Source organism: Anser cygnoides, chromosome 5 (genome assembly GCF_040182565.1).
Source record: "Anser cygnoides isolate HZ-2024a breed goose chromosome 5, Taihu_goose_T2T_genome, whole genome shotgun sequence".
Taxonomy (NCBI): Eukaryota; Metazoa; Chordata; class Aves; order Anseriformes; family Anatidae; genus Anser; species Anser cygnoides.
In genome coordinates, this window is record NC_089877.1 from 4381031 (window position 1) to 4400317 (window position 19287).

A 19287-nucleotide genomic window follows, 5' to 3' on the forward strand; every position below is an offset into this window, starting at 1 on the left:
CACCCTACCAGCTACTAGGAGGAAAAATTAACTCTGTCCTAACTGGAACCAGGACAATGAACTAAAACTTAAGTTTGGTTAAAAAAATATACTTGAAGATATATTTGAAAAATTTTTCAAATTTTCAAATATATTTGAAAAATACTTGAAAATTGTCACGGATAACTTTCCATTCCTGTCACTGTCAGGTCGACAGCAAGATATATATTTATGTTTTTAATATATTATTTTTATATATATATATATATTTAGTCTGTATGAATTTGACATTAATGGAAATTTAACTAATTATTATACCTTTTCTACTCCTCATCCATAGGCAATAATTCCATTATTTTTGTATCAAATCAGGTGCACTATGAAAGCACATCACAAATGCTCACTGCTCAGTTATGGCAGTAGGTAAAGTTTATAAGTTCATGATGATCTGGTCATCAGTGTTTGAAAAAATCTACTCTATTAAATAGACTGGAAATAGACAAGAGAGGCAGTCCTGCGTTCCTAGAGCACAATCCTGTCTCTTTGTCCCATTGGCTCTGGCTCTTTAAGTTAGCTCCTTAAATTGTCAGCAAAATAACTTGGCAAAAGAAAAGGCATAACTTTTTCAGCCTTACGGAGGTAAGTCACCCCTATAAGGGTCCCAATGACTCTTAGAAAAGAAGCAAAGATGGGCAGGCTAATAGTAGAAAGGGAGAGTGAACCAGGAAACTGTTTACTATGAGCAAAGCTTATCAGCAATCAAAAGATTTCTACATACAGTGACTACTTTCAGCTGAATTCTGAGTTGAGAAAGACATGACATTACACAGTGGTACTATAAATTAATATTGTTATAAAATCCGATTTAATGTTGCAGAATCTTTTTTTTTTTTTTGTCTTCCGAGACTGTTCAAAAACAACTCTTGAGTGCCGCTCTTGTATTTGCATACAGGCTCTTGATTAGGTTTGTCAGTCAAATGCTAGTTTGAGGTGAATGGACCTTGATTAATATATAGTCTTCATATACTAAATACTAATGCAACATTTTTATATGCTTTAGAAGAGTGCGTGTAAATTATGAAAGCTGAACAGCATTCAAATAGCAAAAAATTAACTCTGCCCAAATTGTCAACCTGAACATTTTTTAAAAATTTGTCTAACAAGTCAGCATCAGACTTCAAGATAATAAATCTGTCCTTATTTTTTAACTCATTTTTTCTATTTTTTTTGTTTGACTTTTGTTTGAAATCTGATTTAAAAAAAAAAAGATTAAAGCTGTTTCAGTAGATATTGTTTTCCCACACTGAAATGAAATAATTAGTTTTACAAGTATTCTCACTTTAGATTACATGTATATGGTTGCTTTTAATTGCATATCATGTTTTTATTATCTAACAAATATATAATGGGAATTTTGGAGTGCAATGTCATGCCTACGACAGCAGATGGCATAATTTAACAGTCGAGTTTGACAATGTAGCTGCTGAAGTAAAATATGACAGTCAAAACAACTTTATTTTTAAGATAATTTATGATTAATTAAAAATGTGGATCTGATTTGAAAAGCAGGCTGTAGCTTCATAAGGCTGTCATGATATTTGCAATGTACCTAATCACAGAATGGTTTGGGTTGGAAAGGACCTTAAAGCCCACCCAGTTCCAACCCCCTGCCATGGGCAGGGACACCTCCCAGCAGACCAGGTTGCCCAAAGCCCCATCCAGCCTGGCCTTGAACACCTCCAGGGATGGGGCATCCATATCTTCTCTGAACAATATTTTAAATGCTTTCAGAGCTATTAGAAAATAGTCTGCTATGTTAAAACATGCACTAGAGTATCTGATATTATCCCAAAAGAATAAATATATGCATTATTGTGTAATACTTAGCAATGGTATATTAGGCAGTCATGCAAGACAGAATAATTGAGCAAATTCCAGTTACTTTATAATCTTGAAAATTTGTCTATTCATAGCATTTCTTAAAATGTAAATGGTCATGAAAGAATTGAATGGTGTTCTGTGGAAAGGTCTAGCTGATGAATACGATTATTCAGAAGAATATTGGACCCCTTCTAGACAATATTAAAGAAAAGTAAATAAAATTTTAGACAAGAAGTTCTATGACAACTAGTCTGGTTATACATATTATTTTAGGACCATATAATGTTTGCTGTGGCTTTTACCTAGTACCTAGCTCTTTTTTTTTTTTTTATTCTATATAATCAACATATTGTCTAGCTGATCTTGCCTTTTGTTTCTTTCTAGTACTCTCTTTTTCTTGAATGGTAGTGGAACTTAGTCTAGCTGTTTTACAAGCATTTTATTTGATAAAATAAAATTTATTGATGGGATACAAAGGTAGGGAAGAATAAAATTTTTTGTTTGCTTGTTTTTCAGCCAAGGAACTCATTCAAATGGGTCATTTGGTGCAACCCTGCTGACAATACCAAAACAAAGGTCATCTTCAATAACATTGGCTCATCATATAAGTTCCAGACGAACAAGTAAGATTGCGCGATTTGTATAGCCTAGTGGCAGGATGTCAAGGCAGTACATCATGCATTACAATTTTATTTATTTATTTATTTAATGCAAATGTAGTATCCATATAATACCAACATGTTATATATATTCTATATATATATATACACACACACTTAGTATCTATACGTTTTTAATTTGCTTCTAAGAAATTCAAAATTACGGTTAACATAACTTTGTAAAAATCTCACTAGTCACCTAATGCAATGTTATCTGCAAGTTGTTATATGGTTGGTAATTGTTGAAAATTGCTAAGTTCACATACCTTAATAAGGACCTTTTTCTTTTTTTTTAGTAGTGCTGCTTTTTGTAATGGAACAATGTTATTTATGCTCTGTGGCTTTCAAAAATATATATATTTTACAGTAACAAAATGTAATTACTTACTGTTCTTGAGGTTTGTGAGTCAATTCAGTGCAGCCTGTGATACTGTTTGAAGCGGATAATGTATGGATTCCTTTTTTAAGGGCAGTTAATGCCTACTGTATGTTCTCTTAGTAATTTGTTGTCATGCACTACCAATCACAAAAAATATGATGGAGTTTTTGCTTCACAGCTTGCAGGACAATAACTAATTCATCCATGGAGTATCCAAAGAATACTTCATGATTTTGCTCTTTGAGCCATTGACAAAGAGCACTTTATTGTTTTTGATGAAAGTATGTTTACAATGGTTATAACTTACCTTTTGCACTCATAGACCTATATTTTGTGTATTTTTGCAGAGGAAAGAACTGATATTTGGCTTAACACTAAATTTTGTGGTAAATTGTCAGGCACATAGTAGTCAAAGTGCAGTTTTACCAATTTTCTTTCGTAGATTTCCTGAAGTAAAACCTAGTTTCGTGTTCGAACAGGAATGGTGAATTTCATGGATCTAAAGATTAAGTTGGTTTTTTGTTTGTTTGTTTGCAAATATTTAATTACAACGAACTTTAGTTGTTTTTGTTAATTTGTTTTTAATGACTTATAGGCAGATTTGGACAGAGTGCCATACCACTAACAAAATGACACATCACTGTCAAAATGGCCAGTATCTGCCAACTTTAATCCCTTGCTTCAAAAATATGATTACAGTTTTTTTTTCCTTTGTTTTTAAAAATGTCCTTAAGTCTATTTTTCCTTCGTTACAAAACAATGAGCTAAAACAGTTTGCACTAGGTCAGTTATCAGTACTGAATTGTTTTTGGTCATTTGTTCTGGAAAAATGCGATCCTGAGTCAGAAAGGAATATAGAAAGTTTCAGCAACCAATTAAAGTTTTCCAAAGCTAAAACAAAATGAAACCTTTGAAAGCCAGATGTTATGCATTACATAGTCTGCTCCTTCAGATATATTGCCTAGACTGTGCTGTATATTTGTAGATCTCAAAACTAGGAATAAATCTTGCTGATCTATATGTATTTAACAGTGTGAACAGTACACTGCATTTTGAAAACTTCCACATTCTTTACAGTTTATAAAGATTATTGTTGTTTAATTTCAGTCTTTCTAAACAATAAGACTATTATTATAGTCTGAACCCAATGTTATATTTGTTTTGGAAGGTGCTTCTCCTGGCCTGAGTCCTGTGGGTTCACCTAGTCATGGATCTGTCTCCAGTGGGACCCTCAGCAGCTGGTCACCTGTAGAATTTCCTGATACTGCTGATTTTCTTACAAAACCAAGCATTAATATTTATAAGCCTCCAGCGTACACATTTAGTTCATCAGATTTTCAGCAGCAAGTTAAAACACCTATAGGTCATGTGTGTAGCAGGTACTGTAAGCTGTTACATTTTTAGTAACTTCGTGTGTGTTGAACATACTATTGATATTTTCATTGAAAACAATAACAAGGCCTATTATTTGTTAATATTGAAAAAAAAGGCATATCATCTCATAATAATTTGTATGTATGTTATCCAGGGAACTAAACGATGCTGTATCATTGAGTTGTGTACTAATGAATTGAAACATTTCAACCTTGGTAGGAAATGCAGTAGCTATTGTAGAGCAATAATATTTTACATATTTTAGAGAAGGATGACTTCCAACCTGGGAATTTAATTCTTTATGTCTGAACACTTTCTAAATAATTATCTCTACGTTGTTAATTCATGGAAATGAGTCCAGGGGAGGTGATGGCTGATTATTTTCTAAGTACAGGCTAAATCTGTATGTGCCTAATTTAGAAGAAAATACTAAGGTCACTTGGTGGAGGAACCTTGAAAAGCATATCTTTTTAGGAAAAGCAATTTGCAGATTTTTTTCAATACAACACAGCAATAGCAAAAGAAGAAAATTACTGAATGTTTTAAATATTTTTCATGTATTCTGTAAGCTGTGGATGTCACATACTCAAGGCTGTTCCAACACCAGAACAAGAATTTGCAGAATATAAAGACAAAAAATCAGGTGGGATTTCAAAATAGACAAATATTTGTGTTTTCTTAAAAGCCAGTTAAATTAATATTTTTATATTTCTACATGAAATTTCACTATACTTTAAATAATTTATATGCAAATATTTTATTTCAACTTGCCGCTTGGGATAACTGGGATAATCTAAAATATTAACTGCTTCAGAATAAGGATTATATAATAGGCTTCCAGTCATAGCTTTATAGACCTCTACTCAGTATGTCAAAAATTTCTGTACTATCTCAACTAAACTAAACACTGCACCAATTTGTACAAGTAAAAAGTCATGCTTCTACTTTTTCTAAATCTTCAAATACATTTTGTCTAATAGATTTTATCCCCTAACACTTTGTTGTTAAATTCTTAAATAAGTGGTTTAGCAACAAGCTATTATTTATCTTTCTATGAAGAAATCTGTATGATAAGTACAAGAATTATTAGTCATTAATATTTTACAAATAAATGATTGATATAGTATTTATCTGTTTATTTTCTTTAAGGTGAAGCTGGAAGCACTAGTGTTCCAAAAGAATCTTTCTACCATACAGAGAAGACAAAAGATGAAAAGAAGGAAATAATCATTGAAACACAAAATAGTCCACTTGTAAGCATGTAATTGCAAAAGAACTTGCAGTAACTTGTATCAGTAAAATATTTATCATTTGTAACGTGTAGTAAAGAGGTTTTGTTATTGCTAATATCTATAGTGACTGAAGGGAAATGGTGCATCACTGGAATTCAAATTTACAGTTAATAATAGGGTATTTCTACCTCACAAAAATTTCACTAGCAAATAACAAGATGATGACTTACACTAATTATTGTTGACCAAAATTAATTTGTGTGGATTTAATGTAGGTAGTATGTTCAAATACTGATTGACTTGTATTTTCTACTTGAAGTTTATGAAAGATACATCAATTTCAGTGAAACTATAAAGACACTGTTCACACAATGCCGTATATTGGTAGTGCAAGAAGACAAGTTGTTGAATACACCTTTCTACCATTTTGGGTCTATACATCAATTTTTCAAATTTGGTTCAGCTAAGGAATTGTCAAAGCTCAGTAAATGTTAGCTTATGCATATTTTTGCTTTGTTTTATTAACTCAACTTGCTTTAAGAATAATAATGGTACCATCTCAGAAAGCTGCCCCCAAATATGAAAAGTCAAGCAATTAACTGTGCTATTTGTGCTGTTCATTTATGATTTTTCTCATAGCCACAGTTACAGCACCATTCAATAAGTTCAATAAGGTTTTATCATTTTGATGTTTTCTTGTCAATACAGCTGACAAATTAGTTTTCATTCTTATTTTAGAGATGATTAAGTGTCTTACTCTCATACAGGTGGAGCAGAATCCTACATTAGAAACAATGTTAATAGAACATGACTCACTAATGGAGAAAATGAACAATTGGAACTTCCAAATTTTTGACCTTGTACAAGAAATGGGAGACCAGTCTGGAAGGATCCTTAGCCAGGTTTGTTGTATTTTATTATATGAGGGAGAGGGAGGGCATATAAAACAGTCAAGCTTTTATATTTCATTTAAACTATTGTAAAGTTTTGCAGTCAACATAAATTTGAACACTAACTTGAAAAGTGGAAATTTCATTTTTCATGTACTCCATCTCATAGTAAACCATAAGTGATTTATTTATTTACAACTTGCTCCAAATTTTCTGAATTTTATTTTCAATGTAAAATAGGTTAGATTCATGCTTACTGGAATGGATTTTGTAGTAATGTGCCATTTCCTATTAAAAAAAAATGTCTCCTGCTTTCAGAATTGCTACCTTGTTTGTCAACCATTTCTTTTTTCTTTATTTCAGTAAAATAATTCTGCCAGAGCTACACCTGTGGGGGAAGAGAAGTGATCTTTTAGGCAGTCTTTTGCCTCTTGATCCTACAAACAATGGGATTTTTTTTCCATGCTGCTTTCTGCATGTAGTATCCCTTTTATCTCTTTCTGACTTACTACTAAGCTCTTTTGTGCAGTTTCATGTTGTGCTGAAGCCAATCTAATGGCAGGTGCAAAAGAATGAACCTGTTTGGTCTTCCTCAGCCTCTCCTATTCATCAGTGTCATCTGTAAACTTCTGTTTCTTTATTCTGGATTTAGAAATCATGGGGCTATAGTATGAGCTGGATTTGGTTCTAATACGAAGATGAAAAGTTTTTTTCTTGCTAGTATCTTAGTTTTGTATGTTGAGGTAGAATGTATGTTTCTTTTGGTTCGAGGGTAGTGTTATGAACAAGTACTTGGAGGGAAGGAAAATGGTTTAAAGGACTCATGTGCAGGTGGAAAAATAGATCTGCATCTATACTGAAGGCATGGAAAAGACAATGAGGAAAACTTCATTTTTGTCATTAGGCACTGTCTTTTCTTTTATTATCTACAAATATTCTGGCTATTGTTTTAAGTCTTCAGTTGGTTTTCTTTTACTTTTTTTTTTTTTTTAATCAAATGTTGACAGGTCTTTTGTCACCTCAGTTATTGACTGCTGTTAATGTGCAGTCCAGAATGCTACAATCCACTTTTGAGTGGTATTTTTACGGTTGTATACTAGTACTCTGGGATCTGTATTAGCTTGTGTTTCATTTGTGTGCAATCTGGTGTTTAAACCTGTAAGTACTTAAGTGTGCAGGTTTTTGCTTAACTCTGCCACAAGTTCTGGAACAGTTCTTCTGTATATATGTGTATTACTTGTCTTCCTCCTCCTCTTCCCCCAGTCCTTTTGTCAGTTGTGCTGTAAGCATCCAATATATACTTTGGTTAAAAGCCAAATAAAAACTGTATTTTACCATTATCGGTTGTAAGGTTCTCAGGTTGAGTATGTGTAAGGGGGATGGTTGGGACAGCTGGAAGGAGGGATGTCCCCTCATCTTGTTCTGATGTTTCTTTGAGCACCTCCCACACTTCAGAGATTTTTCTCTCTCAAGTGTCTGGGAAGGAGGTGGCAAAAGAGGTGTAGTGTCTTGTTTTAAAAAGTTTTCTCAATATTTGTGGCCTTAACTGGTTTTCGGTCTTTATAGTCACTCTGTTGTACTTGTACAGCTTAATGTATTTGCACAGTATTTACGTGTGTACGTGTCATGTACATTTAAAAAATATTCTGAAATAGTTTTTGGTTTACCAGACAGATTGTTTTAAAAATACCCAAGATATTTCACAGTGGTTAGAAAGAATTGAATTTAAGTTCTCTAAAAATAAATACAAGTGTGGGGTGACTCTCTTCTTCTTCCCCCTCCTCCCTATTAATGGATCTGCTACTATAGTTAGGTAATCTGAATTTTAGAGTAATAAGTAAGAATATAGATTTCTTCTTTTTTAGGTTACTAATGGAACAAAGCATGAGTTCCCTAATGTATTACGAAAAATTTTAGAGAATGTTATTAAAATAATCAGTTATAAATATAATTTATCAGTAGAGAAAAAAGGTTTAATTATCCTGTATTTGAGAGGAATATAAAAGTGCGTATTTTTGGTGTTAAAATGATTAAACATATAACTGTATTACATTAGCTTTCAGGTAAACTTTAATGGCATATCAATAATTTCCAGCCCTATCGGCAAGCAAAATTTTAAAAGCAAGAACATTTTTTAAGTTGCAAAAACAGAATATGCTTAGGTATTGTGTTATCTTTCAGACTAAAATGCATTTTAATGTGTGTTTAGGTAACTTATACTTTGTTTCAAGACACTGGTTTGTTTGAGATTTTCAAAATCCCAGTTCAAGAATTCATGAATTACTTCTGTGCGCTCGAAAATGGCTACAGAGATATTCCCTGTGAGTAATATATAATTGTGTGTGCTTTTTTCTTATATGTTAGCATATCTCTTTGAGGTCTGTATTAATATTTAATATGGAGGAATAGAAAAAATGTTAATTATTATATTTGTCAGAATTTAGAACTTATTTAATTTACTGCACCAGAAAAAGATTCCAAAATGGAATTTTTTAATGTATAGGCTGAATATAATCTTAAATTATTTGAATGAGTAACTGAATCCAACATACTGAAATCAATAGGAGAACATCTGTTGATTTAGCAGAAAATTGGATTAGTCCTGTAGTAGAGCTATGAGAAAATAAAGAACTTTGACAGCAATCATTCTTCTGTCTGTTCAGTGTTACCAAATTTAAAAATAAAATAAAATCATGTCACAAGTGTTTGTGCCAACCCAGATGCCCGTAGGTGTCAGAATGGTATCAATGCTAGTAGCTCACCATCACTGATTTAAAAGGTCACTTAATCCTTTCCTGACGCTCAGGTCGGATGAAGTATGCCTAGAGAATGTATGATTTTTACCTCACTTATTTCTTAAAAGCATTGTGGTATAGTGTCTACTACCAGTTTAAAAGTTTTTTTTTTTTTCCTTTATATTTCATTGAAGTTTCTCTTATATTTGGTTCATTAGATATTTTTTGTGGTTCCTTTGTGGTGGATAGATGGAACTGTTGTTTAATCACATTCAATGCATTTTCTTGTATTTTGAAGGTCTGTTGGGTTACTTTAAAGTCCCTTATACACAAAATTGGTTCTAATTTCCCTTTGTAAATCCTTGTTCCCTATTCTTACCATATCCCAGGTCTTCTCTGGCTTTACAAAATCCAAGAGTGGCACAACAAATACTTCCAGGTTTTCACATAACACATCTTTTAATAGTGTGTTTAGTTTTATAGTCAGTCTGTGATTCACTGTAGATCTCTAATCCTTTTTGTGGCATACCACTAACATTCTATGAGATCCCATTAGAAATATAATTTTAATGAAAAACAAATGGATTATATAACAAAAATAGTTCTTTAGATATTAGATAGTAAAGCTCAATTCTACCTTGGGGTTTTAACCAATTTGGAACTAGTTGATCAGTCCTTTTACTGATTTTTCTGTACTGATTTGCCCCAGGTATTTCTGCAGAAATACAACACTCAAAAACAGTTAATTTCATGTTTTAATAAAAGAAAGTAGAGGTTTGGTTTTATATGAATAATGTCACAAGAAGTACAGTGTCAACAAGTCCACTCAATTGAGTTAGTTCCATTCTTTCTATCTGTCCTTAATTTCATTTTTCTGCTCTTGTTTCTCCAAGTTATTAATGTAAGTTAGACATAAATAATTGTTTTGATGTTTTATGTATTACTACATTTTAATTTTAATTTTATTTTTTTATAAGAAACACAGTGTATCTTATGCGATGTATGAATATACATAAGCGTTAGTGTTTTTTTTGGTGTGGAAACACTGGTTACAGTACATTTACAACACAGGGAAAAGGAAAGAATAAGAAAATGACATTGAATCTTCATGAGAATTAAAAGTCAAATATAATATATTATGTCTGTGAAATTTGAAAAATATTACAAATAGTTTTGTTTCTATTTTCTTTTTCTTTATTTTCAAGATTTTTTTTTTTATGTGCATTTTTAAAAATAACTTGCACATCAAAGCCTGAGTAAAGGGTGTGAAGTAACTCACTTCCTTATTTTTTTTTTTAAATTTTCAGATCACAATCGTATACACGCCACGGATGTTCTTCATGCAGTATGGTATCTGACAACACGGCCCATTCCTGGATTTCAGCAAATTCATAATGAGCATATAATGGAGAGTGATATGGGTATGTATCCACATAGTTTACTTCTATTCATTTGCTGTAATAATGTTTTAATGAAACTACAATAAATTAAGCAAAACTGCGGCTCTGGGCAGCCTGCTCTAGTGGTTGGCAACCCTGCCCAGAGTAGGGGGGTTGAAACGAGATGATCTTTAAGATCCTTTCCAACCCAGGCCATTCCATGATTCTCAGGGGAAAAAAAAATATTCTTGTAACTCAAATATTATTGCTTATATTTTAATATAAGGCAGTAGATATATGACAATATTAGTATATACCATTCAAATATTAGTATAAACAATTCAGAAGTATCATACAGTTGATTTTAGAACAGTTATTAGATGAGCTGACTTGTTAGCCAGGAATACCATTTCACTTAAGCTTTCTATGCTGAATGAAACCTCTGCATACTGCTACAGTCAGTACGTGTTTAGCACTTGAAATACATTAGACTAAATTTTTCTTCCTGCTTATGAGTAGTAACAGCTCTTCCAAAAGTCTCTTTTATCATTTGTGTGAATGATAGTTATCTTTCAGAACTGTCATGGGAGATCATGTCTGAAAAAAAGATTCCTGAGGTATATTAATATCTGTATGCAGTACTAAAGAATTGGTTTTAGAACAGGAATATATGGCTTTCCCGTTTTGGGACACTTCTTAAATACTCCAAAATGTCCTGCCATCCTGTTTAACATCTTGAAAGCTTTCTATATATTTGTAAGATTGTATATACCATTTTGGACAACCCATGTGGTCATGAATTTACTGCTTACTGGCCTTTTTAACTGTCATTCAAAATTGCTGGTTTATGTAAAAGCAGTAATATGACTTTTTTTTCTTTCCCTTTTTGTTCCTTCTTCAAGATGTAAGAATTCCTTCTTTGCCAATTATTCAGCTCCACAATTGCAAGGATAACTGTATTAAGATTATGTTAGTATTTTGAATTAACACTGAGTCATTTAAAATGTATTAAAAATATAAATGAATCAAGCTCTAAATATTTTCTTTTTCTATTTTCATTTTTTCATAGACGAAGCTAGTGGTGTTGGCCCTGTTCAAGTCAACTATATTTCTTCAAAAACCTGTTCTGTTGCTGATGATAGTTATGGGTGTCTGGCATCAAACATTCCTGCTTTGGAATTGATGGCTTTATATGTAGCAGCTGCCATGCATGATTATGATCATCCTGGTCGCACAAATGCTTTTCTAGTAGCTACAAATGCACCACAGGTAAGAGATTCTTTAACCAGAAAATTATTTGTCTCTATCTGAAATCAAAATAGTAAAATCTCTTTTCTTCTATATCACTACTATTGCCTGTTTAGGGATCATTTGCCCAATAGAAGGCACAGGGAAATTAATTCATATTGACTCGTGTAACAGTTTTTCCTGATAAATTCCAATGTGTTTCGTGTGTATTGGTTGTGCAAATATATAAAAATATTTTTCAGTTTACAAAACTGTAAGCAACAAAAATCAATGCAGGTTATAGTAATAGATTATTTCATAAAGCTGGTTCTATGCCTGTCTAAGCAGCTAAATTCATGGATATATCACATTTTGGGAGTCCTCTGTAATCAGTAATTTCTGCAATTACCGTAAAAAAAAGAGTTCTAGCGGTTCAATTAACTGCATTTCCTAACCTCTGAATTAGTCCATTATGGTAAATAATTGTTATCTTTAAGGGTGGATGAGTAAACTAAGAAGAAATATGCAAAACATCCTTGCTTTTGTCTCTCATATTCAACTTTGTTGTTAGAATAGACAGTAGGAAAGTGGAGATTCTCTTCAGGGTTGAAAAGAAAGATAATAGAGGCAATGGAGAGCAAAGCTTTTTTTTAAAAAAAAAAAAGAAAAAAAAAGAAAAAAAAAAAGTGGAGTGGGAAGGGTGGTGTTGTGGGGAGGAAGATCACTGAATAAAAGATACCTAAACTTCACAGTGAAATATTTTTACCTAATGAGTGCAATACCGTCAGGGGAAAAAGAATATGTATCATCGTGATTTCTATCTCTTAATAACCTTAAGAGGAGAAACTGAAATAATAATGACAATAACAGTAGTAAATCAGAAACTAATACAACTTGTCAGGAGATGGAGGCTTTAAAAATCAACTTCTCAGTCAGCTTTCAAGGGTTTCTGATTAAAAAAAAGAAAAGTTTAGTTATGTATTTATACTGAAAACAATATGAAAGGAAGAATCAAAACAAATGACATAGACATTCATCTCCACTTTTCAAAAATAAACACATTCATTTTATCAATAATCTCTTCATCTTCTCAAAAATTGAAGATTTTTTTTGCACTTTTCCATAAAAATATTTTCAGGTCCTACTTAATTTATATTCAATTGGTTATATTCTAGGATATTTTGTATAAACACAGGATTTGTGAGTAAAATCTACTACTGTTTAATATGTGTAATTCATTTGCAGTTAAAATGTATTCATTAGCATTAAATGTAACATACTGAAAACTAGTGAATCTTTGCAGTATTTTGCATTAACCACAGTTCTTCATTAGCTTAAGGGTTATTTTCATTTTTTAATTTAATAATTGATTTTTAAAAACAAAACAGTACTGGAACTGAGAGGAATTAACAGTATATAATTAGATCTGTGGGTTTTGTTTTGTTTTTGTGTTAGTATGTGTGCCGCATACCTATTGCCAAACATATGAAGTCTCTGTTTTAAGTGTGGGGTGTGTGTGTGTGTGTGTGCATGCATGCCTACAAGGATGAATGGAGATCTAGGAGACCTTTAAGGACTTTTGAAGAAAGAATTTTTTTTCTACTTTTTCTCCTCTTATCTGCCACTTCTATTTCACTTTTAACCCTCAATGTTAGAAGGTGAAAACATCGTTTAATAGTTTCATTAAGAACAACAACAACAAAAAAGCTGTTAGCGACTATCCCTTAAGCTTCAGAATATTTAATTATAATTCTAAATATTAAATCTATCATTTATGATTTTCTTCTTGTGTAGGCTGTTCTCTACAATGACAGATCAGTCTTAGAAAATCACCATGCTGCTTCTGCCTGGAATCTCTTCCTATCACGACCAGAATACAACTTCTTATCAAATCTTGATCATGTAGAATTTAAGCGTTTTCGTTTCTTAGTGATTGAAGCAATCCTTGCCACAGATCTCAAGAAGCATTTTGATTTTCTTGCAGAATTTAATGCCAAGGTTAGTTACATTTTAATGTTGTCACAAAGCTCATGATGGTCATGATATACTAATGTTTGCATTGTTATTTGATAGTATTAATAACTTGCATTTGAAGTTTTATATTATTTATATTTAAGTGACTCAAAAAAATCAAATATATATAGAACAGTTATATGTCAGTTTGTGTATCGCATAGTAGGCCTAGTGGATGTGACACACAGGACTCATGGGAGACCTCAATCGTATCTCATGGTTCAGTCTTCTCAAAGATAGAAAGTGACTTTGACTATGTAAAACAAAACCAAACCAAAAACAACAACAACAAAAAAGAAAAAAAACTAAAGTGTCTGTCTGTTGTGTAGAGCCTCAAAATATAATGTTCATGAATAGTTTTAACTTAATTTTTAAAAACGTATGTACTCAACACAGGTCAATGATATCAACAGTCATGGTATAGAATGGAGCAACGAAAATGATCGCTTGCTTGTCTGTCAAATATGCATCAAACTGGCAGATATTAATGGCCCAGCAAAAGTTAGAGAGCTGCATCTGAAATGGACAGAAGGCATTGTTAATGAATTTTATGAACAGGTAGGTATGGAAAGTATTCTTCTTTTTTTTTTTTTTTTTTTTTAATTTGAGACAGACACTCAATTCTTTACATTAAAAATATATAGCTAAATATTATTCCTCGTCTTAAATCTTCAGGTAAAGTATTTCCATCTTCTCTTTCTGAATACTGACAAGTTATTTTTATGCTTAGCATGCTAACATAATCTTTTACTTCCTATCATCTTAGAAGCTTGAAAAAAAATTCCCTACTAATGTTGTCCATTTTTCAGGTATTAGTTTTGTTCATTCCCCACCTCTTCCTTTAGGTTGATACTGATAAACTAAAATAACTTCCACTTTGGGAAGTTAAGTTAACAGGAATGTTTCCATGTCAAAGAATATTATGGAATCCACAAGACTGGAAATGTATATTCGATGAATCCATAGTGCCGAGGCAGAAGACATTAAAACATTCAAAACCAAATATTAAATATATGCATTAGTAATTAGCATTATTAAAATGTAAATAAATGTTTACAGTGGAACTTTCATAAATAATCCTATTGTAAATAACTCAAAGTCTGAAAATTTGGTGTCTATTTTTACATCTAGAACTTCTATAAGGCCCCCCAAATATATCTTACAACATTCCTACTCTGTTATTTTTCTGTAGTCAATTTCCTGGGGGATTCACTATTTATAAGACAACAACCAGGGATTTAAAAATATCTTTCAGACTAGGAAAATACAAGTAAACTATAAAATCTATTAGGAGATTTAAGTTTTCACTCAGTACCTGAAGTGCTTACACCTAGTATTCTAAGTTATTCCTTTAGGAAAAAAAAAAAATTCAAACAATCAGGTCCCACAGAAATGCTAAGACAAGTTATTATAAATCAGAGCAACTGCTCAAATTTTTCTTCTCTCATTTATAAAAATAAATATATATGTATATAATATGTATATATTTATATATAGGTAACTTATATTGGATGTTGCGGTTCCTTTCAATCTACCCCGTGCTTTTGGGTGAAGCCATTCACCAGAATGCCTTACTCTATCTGATTACTTTCCCATTTTCTCTGTTCATCAGCTCAGCAGCTGAAGTCAAATTTCTGCCTACCCTGAAGCTATCCTGTAAAGGCAGAGGAATAGCAGTCCCAGTAGAACTAGATCTTCATCCATGCAAAGGGTATCTTGCAGCAAAGCTGAAGGGAGGATTATGATCTGTGCAAGTCTGAAAATGTCTTTATTTTTATTTTCTATTATTATTTGTCCTGATTACGTTTTCTCTCATTTAGTCTATATTCTTTTTGCCTTTGACAAATAGATGCAATCCATTTAATGTGTATTTGGTTCCTTAAAGTTAATCTTTAAAAATTGAATTTAATTTTTTGAGAAGTTCTGTATTTTTTTTCCCTTTCTTTTTCAGGGTGATGAGGAGGCAAGTCTTGGATTACCTATAAGTCCCTTCATGGATCGCTCTTCTCCACAGCTTGCAAAACTGCAAGAATCTTTCATCACTCACATAGTTGGCCCCCTTTGTAATTCCTATAACGCAGCTGGGTTGCTTCCAGGGCAATGGGTTGATGAAGAGGAGGATGCAGAAAGTAATGAAGATGATGATGGAGCACAGTCGGAGAGTGATGATGAGGAAATAGAAGAAGATCTTATTTTAAGTAAGTTTCTGTATTTGAGTTGCACACACATTTTTTTTATTTAATAGATTCAGGATTAACAGTGATGGTTGAAATTGTGGAGTTGAAATATTGTAGATTTTGTGATTATTCACCTTAATTTTTACTCATAATAATTTTTTTGTTAATATCAGGAGACTTGCAACTAAAAAAAAAAGTCATCGCTATACTTTTCCGTGTCACTGTTCAAATATTCTGAATAAAAATCTGTGTTTTTTCTCAAATTTACATCTCTTTTTCAACGTGGCATTTTATCTGTATGTATAAAATGTAATTACTTTGAATCCCAAAAAATCAATTAATGCTTTTAATTTTTCAGAAGCTCAAAGAAGAAAAGGTAGACGACGAATATTTTGCCAGCTAATACACCATCTAAGTGAAAATCACAAAATATGGAAGAAAGTGATTGAAGAAGAAGAAAAAAGTAAAGCTGAAGGAGCTAAACTGCTGACTGAGAACTCATCTTTACCTCAAGCAGATGAAATTCAGGTTATTGAGGAAGCTGATGAAGAAGATGAACGACAGCTAGGAGAAGAAAAGACATGCTGAGAAAACTTCAGTCATGTTCATTACGAGGATAGAAAGCTGATATATATCTATATCTATTTTCACTGTGTTGACTTTAACCTAACACAGTTCACTTAAAATTGAAAGGCCTTAATACTGTGAGAGGATTCTTTCTACTCCAGTGGAATCCCTATGCACTTTCGCCACACAGAATACGAAACTTTATTCAAAGATTGAGTATTGTATACCCTGATGCAAAGTTCTTTATGCCTTAGTTGGTATAAAATATTCTGATATAACGCTGCCTTGCTGAAAAAGGAACTCCTATTTTCCTTGAGGTACCTGCAATTTTTAAAAACGTTCGGTGACTTTAGTTACCAAAGTGGCAAGAACTTTTTGCTAACAAGGAAATATTGGATGAATTCTAATATTGTAATGAGTTGCGTATTTCATGTTGTTTTTGAACATGAATAAGACAAAGTCTGTGCTTGTATGAAAACCATGTTACTGTTGCAGTGCAAGCCTGTTGTGGGGTGTCTACTTAGTGCAATAGTGTGCTTAATGTAGTCATCTCAGAGCAACTGTTCAAGGACTGTGACATAAATGCTAAATTCTGGTATTTGTGGTTTAAAAAAAAAAAGAAAAAAATCAGGTGCATCTATTTCTGATGCTTTTTATTCTTGTGCATAATCTGATGTTTTATTTTTGCAGAAAATATTCAGGTTTGCAGTGGGTGTTCATGATAATTCATTGAATATAAGGCCATTATCTGTTGCCTTGCTGTTTTGTGGTAGAACATTAAAAAATCTGTTCAGCTACTTAAATTATTAAGGGATTTTATTCTCTAGTTAAAATGTTATATTTCCTGCCCTTTCTCAGGTTCCTGTTTAAAAACAAGTCAACCACACAATAGATTTTATCTTGCACCAATTTCTGGTATTAAATTTTAAAGTAATAAGATCGTATTTCATTTATTCTTTGTATGTAAAACTTTAGGAGAATTAAAGATTTTTTTTTAAAAAAAGATACAAATTATTGTTTCAAAATGGCTAGTATATTTTAATGTGTCCTACATCTTTTCTTTTATCACAGACATAGCTTATATTGCCTCCAAGTGTGATGTACATCCTGAAATATACATATGGAAAGCAGAATGTGAAAACTTCATGTAAGGCCTAATAGTAAGATAAATATAATTGTACTATATTACACTTTAGATAATTTAGGTTTTAAATAAGCTTAGACAATCCAAACAGATATATTTTTAGAAACACTACCATTGGAGATCTGATTGCGAAAATAAAAATAAATAAATTAGGCTGCAAGTGCATAATCACCTTATGCAAGCCACAAATAAAGCTAGCTTTAAAAGTGCATCTTTTAATACTAAACACATACATGCTGTGCTGTTGAATGGAATTAAAAAAAAGGCACACATGTTCAAGTTGCTAAATGTATTTTAGCATATTTTTGTTTACATTTTTATTAGTTCACTTGAAAAAGAGGTAGCATTCCTAAGATAACCTTGTGTAAATTCTATTGCACTATTTTACACAACTGAATTTCTCTTTTGCTCTTGGGCCAGTTTAAATAACTGAGAAAGATATTTTTTTTTTCTATTTTCCACTAATTAGCTTTTTGTGGATCAACTTAGAAGACCGCTGAATTGTGCTTTTGCTATTTTATATAATCAGTGCCAAATTCCACTTTGCTGCCATTATTACTATCACTGCATTCTTTTGTAACATGAGCAGTGTTAAAAACAGATATTTCTGTCATTAATGAAATATTGCACTATTGAATGAGAATGTAGAGCTTAGTGATATGATTTAGTGGAGGACTTGTTAGTGTTAGGTCAGAGGTTGGACTAGATGGTCTTGGAGGTCTCTTCCAACCTAGATGATTCTGTGATTCTGCGAAGCTGACACTTATCACTCCCTTGTATTTTACATTTGGTGCTCATATATTTCCTAACAAATCATATGAAGACTACAGAAATTATGCTTGTTTCAATATGCTATGTTCTCAGCGTTTTGTGGTTAGTTTATGTGTTTTCATGTTAAAAAAAAAAAAAAAAAGAGGGCACATTAATGCTATTTAGTTTCATTCTTGCTTTTACTGACAAAAGAATGCAGATGTGTTTGTTTAAAGTTATAGTTACAGTATTTTACATGGCAGTTTTCCATTTAGTTTCCTTTTAAAAGGAGCATTATTAAAAAGTATTATAACGAGAGAATAAGAAGGTAGAAATAACATTATCTTTTACTAAAGCATGGACAGTAATTATATCTGGTGACAACATTGCCAGCAACTTTATCTCAGGTTTCCATTATATTCTTTAGAAATATGGAAGAAGTTTTTAAATTTAGAAAAAAAATAAAAACCCTCAGTGTTTATTAAACTATTAATAGGTATAAAATATTATGCCTACTTCCAATTAGGTATTTTCAAGTTACAATATCTTGCTTCAATGTTTAGTTGTGAATGTATTCAAGAGCACCTTGAAATGTCTTATTTATGCATACATAATATGTGACTTATCGTTTCCCTAGGAGCAAATGTCACCAAAGGTTTGTTCAGGGCACGTTTGTAGAAGTCGATGTAGCTTTAACTGAGGCGCCTTAATCTTTCAAAAATGTCAGTGGAGGGTCATTTGAATGTTGATTGAGCTGTCGTCAACAATAAGGTATATATCCATATAAGACAGATCACTCTCATTCTGGTAACAGACCACTGAGAAAAAATTACAACTAATTTAATCTGTGATCATTCACAGCCACCAAGGGATGCTAAGGAGCACAAGAAAGCACACAAAA

The 19287-nt window shown here is 32.1% G+C and overlaps 1 protein-coding gene across 2 annotated transcripts in view; it reads left to right on the forward strand.

The window, feature by feature from the left end:
• Positions 1-17245, forward strand: part of PDE3B (phosphodiesterase 3B) — an 89155-nt gene extending 71910 nt beyond the window's left edge. For both annotated transcript variants that reach the window (XM_048069932.2, XM_013189132.3), the window contains 12 exons: positions 2377-2483; positions 4067-4277; positions 4842-4915; positions 5422-5525; positions 6272-6406; positions 8604-8715; positions 10437-10550; positions 11578-11777; positions 13530-13733; positions 14145-14306; positions 15700-15946; positions 16284-17245. In XM_048069932.2, the coding sequence (XP_047925889.1) occupies positions 2377-2483; positions 4067-4277; positions 4842-4915; positions 5422-5525; positions 6272-6406; positions 8604-8715; positions 10437-10550; positions 11578-11777; positions 13530-13733; positions 14145-14306; positions 15700-15946; positions 16284-16513 (1900 nt within the window). In that variant the 3' untranslated portion in view covers positions 16514-17245. The remainder of the gene's footprint in view (positions 1-2376; positions 2484-4066; positions 4278-4841; positions 4916-5421; positions 5526-6271; positions 6407-8603; positions 8716-10436; positions 10551-11577; positions 11778-13529; positions 13734-14144; positions 14307-15699; positions 15947-16283) is intronic.
• Positions 17246-19287: the final 2042 nt, after the last annotated feature.